Consider the following 11,133-nt stretch of genomic DNA (forward strand, 5'->3'; position numbering starts at 1 on the left):
ATCCGTGTCACTGCTTTCTTTGCAGCACTAGTGCAAGAAACTCTCTACTTGGCCATTTTTCGCTCCTTTTTCTACGCGTTGCAATGTTAATCCTCCCATAATTTTTTTTGGTTCCTTGGTGATCTTTTTTCTCTTTTTTAAACTCCAAATGCCTCAAAATGCTCCTACATAAGAAAAACATGAAAACAAGAGTAATTCATATTATTTAAGCTCAAGACTAAACCGAAAGAGAACAAATGTGAGACGAATGATTATAAAATGACATGATTTTAGCCTCACATCTTTTACACATCACATCATAGGTAAAACTATATAAGTATTTTCTTAATTATTCCCATTCGTAAAATAAAGACACGTGTCATTTCAATTTTCTTCAAATAACTTATTTTTCATTTTAAGTTCAATGACTATATTCAAAATAATCAGTATTTTTTCTGTCCTAATTTATGTGACTCGCTTTCTTTTTAGTTAGTTTCAAAAAGAATGACATATTTTTGTATTTAATAACAATTTAATTTTAAATGCCTATTTTATCATTAATTAAATAATTTATAATTCTACAAACATCAATGACTTATTTTAGGCTACAATTTTAAAAGTCTATTTTTTATTTTTATTTTTAAATTTTGTAACAAATCAAACTAACTCATATAAATTGGGACGAAAGGAGTAATGAAAATTCCACATACATAGCTAGTGAGATGAGTGGTCCTACTATCCCCTATGGGATGGGACCAGGATGGCTGTTGAAGAGCAAATGGACCTTAGTGCTTCTTTCAACAAAGAGACAGAGAACACTACAAAATACTCAATCCTGGATGATAAAGTTTGGTGCCCATATATTCAAAAGGCCACTTGCTAGGCATGGAGGGCCAACTCACCCTTAGTTGAATCCTATGTAATCATTTTATCAATTTGGAGGTTCTGACTTCTAATTAGAGTTTGTACATATTGCCTGATCCATATGATGTGTTGTTCCCAAAGTAGACTAGTTTACAAGATGTGATTTAAACTGTACACTAGCTTTTCTTGATCTCTTCCCAGCTAGCATGTAATTGATGAACACACACCTGCAGCCACTAGTGTACACATTGAATGTATTTTGGAATGAGTTGTACACACAAAGGAAAAGAACTTTGTTTAGTAATAATTATAGAGGAGTTGCATCGGGCAAACTGAAAGCACTTTCGAAATCATACTTTCTACAGCTAATATATGAGTCCAGGCCAGCCACCAGCGGACGGTTTTTGAGGCAAACCTAGTCATTGTGGATCCGAGATAGAACTTCAGTCTTGCAACTCCTTCCCTTGATAGCCTAGCTGCCTAGGATGCAATCATTATCCAGTTGGGTGGGGGATCAGCTTATGTATTTTATTTTATTTTTGTCAAGGGTGTGGTGAATGGATCGAATTCCTTAATTTTTAATTAGCTTAATTAAAGATTCCAAATTAAATTAGAATTCTTGAAATGGAAAAAAGATGATAAAAAATATATTCTTTAAATGAGTCATATATTGCACGAATTTAATTTCATCGGGCTTAGTTGATACAGCCAGATTATTGCTTTAATAAAAAAAAAATGTAGTCGGATATATTTGTCAAACTTCATTAATCTTGTGCCTAATTTTCTTCTCCTCTGTAATGTAGTTGATTTTTTTGCCTTTTATTACGTTCGCAATTGCAATGTCATGCACATACATTGTAACTTTTCAATATTCTTTAAATTAGTATAGGAATTAATTAAATACGTCGAAATTTTTCCTTTTTTCAGAAAAGAATTCCCAAGTCTTTGTCCCCCACTCCCTTCTCCATTTACATTTCCACCTCTCCTCTTTGAAGGGGACATGTAATTGCACTAAGCTAATTGGAGTGGTCTAAATTAACTAAAATTACCCCTCGTTCAATCACTTCAAACAACTATTTGCTCTTCCCACCTGCAAGTTGAATGCTAGTGGACATTCATCTTTTCCGTGAACCCACAATATCTTGCAATATTAATTAATTCATAATGTTGATTAAACAAGTTGATCTTAATTCTTCCATAACATTATATTGGTGGCTCATTAGTAGTATATATACAGTATATATCAATGTCATATGCTCCTACTTATTAATTTTACTTCAACTCTTCCTCCTTTTAATTGGTCACAATTAATATTGTTATCCATTGTCTATAGTATTTAGAGCATCAATAAGGGGTGGTTTGATAGGGTGTGTATCAATAATGTTGGGAGAGTTAGTTAAATTGAGATTGTTTTTATCTACTATTTGGTGGCAGTTCTATGTTTAATCATGTTTATTCATGTATTAATAACTTTGATATTGCTAATGTCATGATTTGTTATGTATATACGAATAATACTAGATAGAATATATAAATAATACTACTATTATTAGTTACATAGATTGAAAACACTATTAAACAAGAATTAACTAATGTCAAAACTAATACCAATATTATTTTCCCTGAAACATCCTACCAACAACACCTTAGAGTTTTAACATTTTTAAACTTAAAAGCATGTCTTGACAACACCATGTACTCGATTAGAGTTGCCGTAATTGATAGTAAATCAAGCTGATTACTATAGCATAAGAGTTGTACTCCTCTACCTTAATCAAACCCCTTTAGGGGTAAAATTGTGATGCAACTCCTCCATTAGTGACAAGTACATAAAACCTAAAACAACTAGCTGTTCTCCAATATTTATAACCTCAACTCTTTTACATAACCTACTACTCCATTTACATCTCAATATGAACAGTTAGCTTCAATTCTAAAACACGCACAATGGATTTGGCATAACTGTTAGTGAAGTGATTGAAAATCATGAGAAACCAGAATTCAGATCTCACAAAACAATAACGACGAAAACATACTTACATCTATCTAACTAATTAGTCTTGATATGCAAATTCATCCAATACATATGCTAACAGGAGATAGCACATGACAAACGCAATAGTCGAGGTACATGTAAACTGGTCAGGTGTATTAGCCGACCACCCTACTCATGTATTGCACTCAACTTAGCCGTGAACTTCTTTCTTCTGCCGCTGTTATTCCTTCTAGGAGTAGGAGTACCACTATTGTCATCCACAACTTTCTTTGAAAAATGACCACCACCTTTTTCAAATACTATAAATTTCTCAGCACTACTACTACTATTGTTTAATGCAGAACTTGCCTTCATAGCTAATGCAGCCATTTCCTCAGCCTTCAATTTATGTTTTAGGTGGCTCAAGGGTAAAGCGAAGTATAACTGACCAAGTTGAAGCTCCTCTTCGTCACTTACCGCGGAAACAACGTTGCCAAAATCCATATCGTCAGAGTTGCAAATGAAGATTGTTGGGTCATGTTGTAACAAGTAAGAAGCTTTAACTGGATAAGAAAACTCTTGTAATCTTCCATCGTGAAGTATTAATTTGGCAGTAGTAGCAACTGATGTGGATTCGTATGAACTGCATATAATACCCATTGTGCATATGAATTGGACAAAGGAAAATTAAAGACTTAAATAGATTTGTTTGAGACAGCAAAAGAAAAGGGATGGGAGGTAGGTATATAAAGGCCACCTCTATTTGTCGTGTATTAGTAGCGTCACAAATACACCAATTCCTCTATTTTAATTTGTTTGTGTTATTTTTCTTTAATTTATTTTAAAAAAGATGCACTTTTTCAGCTTTCAACATAAAAATGTCAAAATATAAAATAATAAATTCACAAATGAACCAAGATCCAGAGTCAATATTTAATATATACTGTAGATTTTTGATGAAGGAATGTCAAATACAGCCTATACAGGTAGCTCCGTCTTGATTCTACATATTTTTAATTTAAGTTAGAAGATTAAAAAGATTTTTTATTTTTAAAAATTTTATATCATGTTAAATATATAAAATAAATAAATTAAGATGGAGAAATTAGTAAATTAATAAACCGTAAATGGAAGTGGCTAACTTTTTATATACTTGATAAATTATTTAAAGTCAAACTTAGTCATAATTCTCTGGATTGAAAAATTGTGATGTATACACATCAGCTGCACGCACGAACAATAAAGAAGATGTTAACAAACCATGTACTGATAAGTCAACTGCAACTCCTCTGTATAAGTAAGAGCGTACTTCAATTATATAGAAAATAATTATTCCATGCTAGACTTGGTAAATTTATTAAAATAATAGTATAAAAATTATTCACCTAGTATAAATATAACTCAAGGGAAAAATCTGATTTATGCCTCCATAATTACATGAAATACCTTAATCTACAATATGGTATATTTAAAAGTTGGAAATATTCATCCAACCCGAGCTGGGTAAATTTTACGTCTCAAAATATTTTAGGAAAAAAATACTTAAAACTAGACTCTATTATCTTCATAATGGGAGAATATAATTTGCTAATAATGATAAAGTAGTATGAATTACTCTAAAGTATAAATTTATAAATAAAATTAAAATATTTTAGATAGAAAAGAAATACGACATTGAGTTGAGATCTATCAAAACCAGTCTTCCTACCTATAAGATAGTGGTACAGTTGGCGTATATTCAATCCTAAGTATGTTGTTATAGTTGTATGACATGTTCAAATAAATATAAGAGTAAATACATAATTACCCTTTATTATTGGCTGAGATTTTCAAAAAGACACTTACACTTTGAATTCGACCTATTACCCCATGATTCTTACTTAATTCATTTCAAATACACCATTTTTCGCTGAATCTCAATCACAACAAAGAGAGTGAACACACGCACCAATCATGTGCTGCCACGTGTTAAATATATTTAATTTCGTATTTTTTTAAAATAAATCTTTTCTTTTTATTTAATTTATCACTCACCCCACCCCATCCAGCACCCCCCTCCCCCTCCCCCCACCTTCAATAGCTCCCCTCCCCCCCCCCCCCCTTTCGGCCCCCCCCCCTCTGTCCAACACCCCCACCCTGTCAGCATCTCCTCCTAACTCCCCCGACCCCTTCTCCCCGCGTCAAAATCTCTCTTCCCGTTCATTTTTTTTTTGTTCAAATCAATTCAAAAAATTATTTTATGATTGAGTTGAGTTTTAAGGATAGTTAAATGATTGAATTGAATTTTAAAGATAGTTAAATGAGCTTTAATGAAACTTTAATGGGGGAGCTTTAATGGAGTTTTAAAGATATTTTAAAAAAAAAAAAAAAACTTCAATGGAGCTTTAATGGTGTTGAAGAAGATATTGTGTTGAAGAAGACATTGTGTTGAGCTTTAATGGAGTTTTAATAATATTTTAAAAAAAATGTTTCAAGGAAGCTTTAATGGTGTTGAAGGTGTTGAAGAAGAAAGGGTGGGTTAGGGGGGAAAGAGAGGGGTACCGGGTAATTTAAAAAAAAATAAAAAATTTACCTTTTAAAAAAAGAAATATAAATTATATATTAATTATTTACACGTGATAATTTTTTATTGGTCAAAAAAGTCAATTTTGAGCCCTTTCACGCGCCTGTGGCGCGTGTATACACGCAGAGGTCCAAAATGGTATATTTGGTACAGAATAAAGAAGAATCGTGGGGTAACAAGTCGAAGTAAAAGTTTAAGTGTCTTTTTAAAAATTTTGGACAACATCAGTGGGATAATTATGTGTTTACTCTAAATATAATATTAGTACATGTTTATAGAATGTGAATACGAATGTATGCACCTATTTAAATAAAAAAATTAGGAGTTATTTGGTAGAGTGTATAAGAATAATGCAAAATAAAGTGCATTAGTAATGCTTGTGTTAGTTATGTTTGCATTAGCTATGCTTGTATTTTTCTTATGCAGTGTTTGGTTCGATGTATTAAAAAAAAATATGAATTACATAAAAAAAAATTATTTTTTTTTTACACAATACCCTCAATATATATGTTGGGAAGGATGCGAAAAATTTTTTAAGGGGTAATAGGGTCTTTAAGCATGTTAATACATGCATTAGCTCTATTGCACTACTAATGTCATGGATTTTGCGGTATTAGTAATACACACCTCAATACACAATAGAGTATTTAACTAATACAGCATTAGTTATACATTTAGGGGTCGTTTGGTAGAGTGTGATAAAAAAATTAATGCTTGCATTAGCTTTGTGCATTATTAATACCTTGTTTGGTATATTTTTTTAATCAATGTATCATTAGTTATACACTATATTGTGTATTATACTATGCATAACTAATACCATCATTTTTCTATGTATTACTAATACAATGCTTTCAACACATGCATTGATTTATTAAATTACTAATTTACCCTTCATTTTTTTCCTGTCTCTTTGCCGATCAATTGCCCAACAGCTATCCCATTTTTTTCCAGTCTCTTTGCCATTCAATTGCCCAACAACTTGCTCATTTTCTTCCAATCTCTTTGTCGTTCAATTTCCCCAGCAGCTTTCCCATTTTTTTTGCAATCTCTTTATCGTTCAATTGTCCAGCAGCTTTCCAATTGAACAGTAAACAGAGAAAGCAAAAAACGGAAGACAAGTCTCAAGTATTTTACGGAAGGTAAGTCTAGTTTCAGAAGCTTCCCAATTGAACAACAAATCTTAAGTTTCTCTCTCAGTTTAATTTTTCTTGTATTTTTAATTTTTTTCGCCTCTTTCTCTGTTTAATTTTTCTTGTTTTTCCAAAACAAATTCCGGCGAAAAGTTCGACGATTTCGTTGTAGTTTTAGACGAAGTGAAGAAAATAAGAAAAATTGCCCAAAGAGATTCATACACAGAAAACAATGAGAACATGAGAGCAAAAACGCACATAGTAGAAAACAGTAAAGAGGGGAGAAGAAAGAAGAATACAGAGGGATTCATGGGTATTTTTGTCAAATAATTTTTTTATATAAAAAGTATACAAAACATACTATTTTTAATACATCAAATCAAATACTGCACAAAAAGAATATACGCATAACTAATGCAAGTTAAGTATAACTAATACAAACATTATTAATACACCATATTTTGCATTATTTTTATACACTCTACCAAACGATTCTTATTGTGTATTAAGATGTGTATTACTAATACCACCCATTTTCTATGTATCAGTAATTCAAACTCTTTAATACATGCATTAACTTATTAAATGACCTTAATATCCCTCAATTTTCCTCTCAAAATATTTCATCATTCCTTTTTCCGCCATTTTAATTTGCAATAGTGAATCTTTTCAAAATATTTCACAATTTTTACCCACCATTTTAATCTACAACAATAAATAATTGACTTAAATAATTGTAACATATTTTTACTTTGCTTCAAGGGTCTTTAAAAAGATTAAAACAAAATTGATACTATTTCTTAATTTTACGTCTTATATTTTATTTTTATTTCGACCATGTTAATCCGTTGGCATAATATTTCATGCGCAAAGACGAAGGTTTTGCAATTAATCCGAAACCTCTATATACTAGTTCAACAATACTAATTATATTTGAGATGACAAAAAATATTTGTTGCAAAAAAATGTACAAAATCAAATAAGGATATTTTTGTAAACAAACATTTCTTTTATAAAAATTATGTAAGATGTATTATTTCTTATACATCAAATCAAACAATATATAAGAAATAATACATACATAGCTAATACGAGCATTATTATTACAAACATTATTAATATATTATATTTTGTATTAATCTTATATACTCTACCAAACAATCCTTTAAAAATTATTTGATAGAGTGTCTTAAAATATTAATACATACATTAATTTAATATATATTAATAGCAACTTATTTAATATACCTTTTTATCCTACACATAACTAAAAATGGCATTGTCAGGAGTGATGAGAGCAATGCATTGCCAGGCTGTAAAATGAGGGGTGACAGGTTGTACAAGGGGACCTTTCACTCTGCCCCACGTTTCACAGTTTGCTAACTTCCAAATCAGGGTTTCAACAGTAAAGATTCACCTGCCTGCCTGCCGCCTGGTTGGTTATTGACTTATTCCCTACCCTTTTCTCCAATATTTTTTTGGAAAATAACATGGTAATTTAAACGACTATTTTTTTTGTAAGGTAATTTGAACGACTAAATTTGGAATATATGATTTTATTTAAGCACACTAGATTCAAAATAATGACAAATTATAGTAAAATCCTAAATTCTCACTCATGCACCCTTTTCCAGTCGCCTCTTTCCATGCTTCTCTTTGTGTTCTCGTCTTCGTCCTACCCACTGTCGCCCATTCCGTCCATCATGGCGTGTTCTTTCTCATTTTTTTTTTAGCAATCTCCTTTTTCACATAGAGAAGATGAAAGACGGAGTAAACAATGGGTAATGTCCGAATCATCCAATGATATTTTTTCAGCTAAATTTATCTTCTTCGCTGCTCATTCATTTATACATTGTGGAATTAGTGTGTAATTAATGTGAACATTTGGTGTGTGTATAAATAAATATGTAGGAAAAGTCGTTTTGACCACAATTTTTTTGTCGCAATTTGACCACAATAAGAAAAAGTTATGTTCACACTATGAACTAGTTAACTTTAAGATATTTTTACCCTTTTACTTTAAAAATTAAATATATTCTTTTCTCTTATTTCAAATATAAATAAAAAGGGTAATATAGTCTTTTTATTTTTGTGATCAAATTTGGATCAAATTTTTATGACCATTTAGCACTATCCATGTATATATAGTGGGGGAAAAGGGTCAAATATACCCTTAAACTTTACAAAAAGGTTTAACTATACCCTTCGTTACAAGTTTGGTCCATTTATGTCCTCGCTGTTAAAGTTTAGGAGCATATATATCCCTTTGAAAGTTAAATGATGTGCTGGAAATTTTTAAACCTTTTTTTCTTTTTAAATTTTAATTGCCACATAAGCAAAATAATTGTCACATCACAAAAAATAAACTCACCCAACTCTTCTACAATCTAAATCCGACCCATCAATATGAATCAGCCCATGACCCGACCCAAAATCCACACCCCTTTTTCTCAGCTGGTAATGATTGGAATTTCATCACGTGACATGTCCGAAAATGCTTCATATGTTGGTACAAAAAGTGTTAATCCAGCATCACCTTCATCTCTCTCAAATTCTCCTTCTACATCTGAAGCAGTAAGCATTGAAGCTGCAACATTGAAATTATGACCATCAATAAGAGTTTTCGTAATATTAAGACCCAAAGGAGGTCGAGCTTCTGAAGCCATAAGATAAAACCCCATTTGGCACCAAAAATGAATCGACTGTAAAAACAGATATATTGTACGATAAAGTCTTCAACAATCTCAAAATAGTAACATTCAAAGTCGGCGAATGAACTGTAATAGAATTGGAGTTAATATTCACGATAATGTTAACCGACCCGAAAGGGGTGTGAATCTTGGGTCGGGTTATGGACTGATTCAAACTGATGGATCGGATTTAGATTGCTGATTTTTTGTGATGTGACAATTATTTTGTTTATGTAGTAATTAAAATTTAAAAAGAAAAAAGAACAAGGGACTTATAAATTTTCAGCACATTATTTAACTTCCAAAGGGGTATATATGCTCCTAAACTTTAATAACAAGGGCATAAATAGATCAAACTTGTAATAGGGGTATATTTAGACCTTTTCGTAAAATTTAGGGGTATATTTCACCCTTTTTACTATGTATGTATATATATATATATATATATTTATATTTATAATATATTAAAAGTGTGAATACCTTAGAAAAATTATTTTAACTTTTTGCCCTTCATTAAAAGTATTCGCAATAGACAAAATTGTTTCACTTATTTTCTTTAATTATTAAAAAATTTCACAATCCTATAGTTGTATTTCTATAGTCCTATACTAATTCAAATGGGACAATAGAATCCTCTACTAATTCAAATTGAACAATAGTACATATCACCTATATTAAAAGTATTGCATTCTGTGCAAACCAACGCAAATTGAACAATAGTACATATCACCTATATTAAAAGTATTGCATTCTGTGCAAACCAACGCATGTATAATTGACGTTCAAATTTTTGTAGCAGCAAGATGTTAGCTATTGTTTTCCAGACTCTCTAATTATATTCTCATTTCCATTCTGTTTCAATTAGAACTTCTCCAAAACTAAAAGTTCTTGAAAGTTTCCAACTTGTTCCTACTAAATTATGAGACAAATTTCTTGGTAATAATTCATCATGCATTTTTTTCTCTAACTAACTAAATATTATCTCTGAATTTTGATGCATAAATAAGATGTAGCTACTGCCTTAATTCTTTGATATCAATAATTGTTATTTAATATTCTTTCTTCCGTCTAATTTAGTATTTTTTCAAATATTATTTGTCGCGGTTTGGGGTAGACTAAGATGAATTTGATAATTAAATATAATTCAAGGAAATCAAATTTCGTATTGGATTTTTTTTTTCTTTTAGGTATTTTGTATGCTTGAGATATCAATGGAATTTATAGTTCAATTATAGATGAATAAACTTTGTGATGGAGATCGAAGAAGATGTTGTTTGTCGGGTGACTAATAATAGGAGAATTCTTTCAACTTTGAGGTTAGATTTCAACTTTTTTTCTTAGTTTTATTATTTTTGTCGAACACTTAATGATGTATTTGTTTTTTATATGACCACATTATCTTCTATATTACTATTAAATTTGTATTTGGATTATATATATTCTGGTGTTAATTTTGAATATATTTTCTCTTTTTTTCCCCCTTTTAGGTATTTTGTTTGCTCGAGGTATCAATGGAATCTACAGTTGAGTAATAGATGAATAAATTTTGTGATGCATCTCTCTCAGCTAGGGCCGGGCATATTTTGGTTTAAACCGAAAAAAATCAAAAAATAGAACCGAAATTTAATTTTGGTTTGGTTTTTCGATTTTTCCGGATTGGTTTCAGTTTCAAATTTTAAAAATTTGGTTAAACGGTTTGTTTTTTGGATTTACAAAAACAAAATTTGGATAAACCAAAAAATCAAAATTATATAAATAATATATTATAATATATATATATATATATATATATATATAATTTAATATATATGTAAATATACTAAAAATATAACATAATATGATATAACATATAAATATATAAATTGTAATCATTTAGTAACCTTAAATCCTAATATACTACTTTACTTTAGACCCTAACATTAACGTGAA

At 30.4% G+C, this 11,133-nt stretch overlaps 1 protein-coding gene across 1 annotated transcript; it reads right to left on the reverse strand.

The window, feature by feature from the left end:
* Positions 1 to 2,585: 2,585 nt before the first annotated feature.
* Positions 2,586 to 3,549, reverse strand: LOC107860990. The gene has a single exon (XM_016706406.2). The coding sequence runs from the start codon at positions 3,476 to 3,478 to the stop codon at positions 3,008 to 3,010; it is 471 nt and encodes a 156-aa protein (XP_016561892.2). The 5' UTR covers positions 3,479 to 3,549; the 3' UTR covers positions 2,586 to 3,007.
* Positions 3,550 to 11,133: the final 7,584 nt, after the last annotated feature.

This window comes from Capsicum annuum, unplaced genomic scaffold (genome assembly GCF_002878395.1).
Source record: "Capsicum annuum cultivar UCD-10X-F1 unplaced genomic scaffold, UCD10Xv1.1 ctg83390, whole genome shotgun sequence".
Classification (NCBI taxonomy): Eukaryota; Viridiplantae; Streptophyta; class Magnoliopsida; order Solanales; family Solanaceae; genus Capsicum; species Capsicum annuum.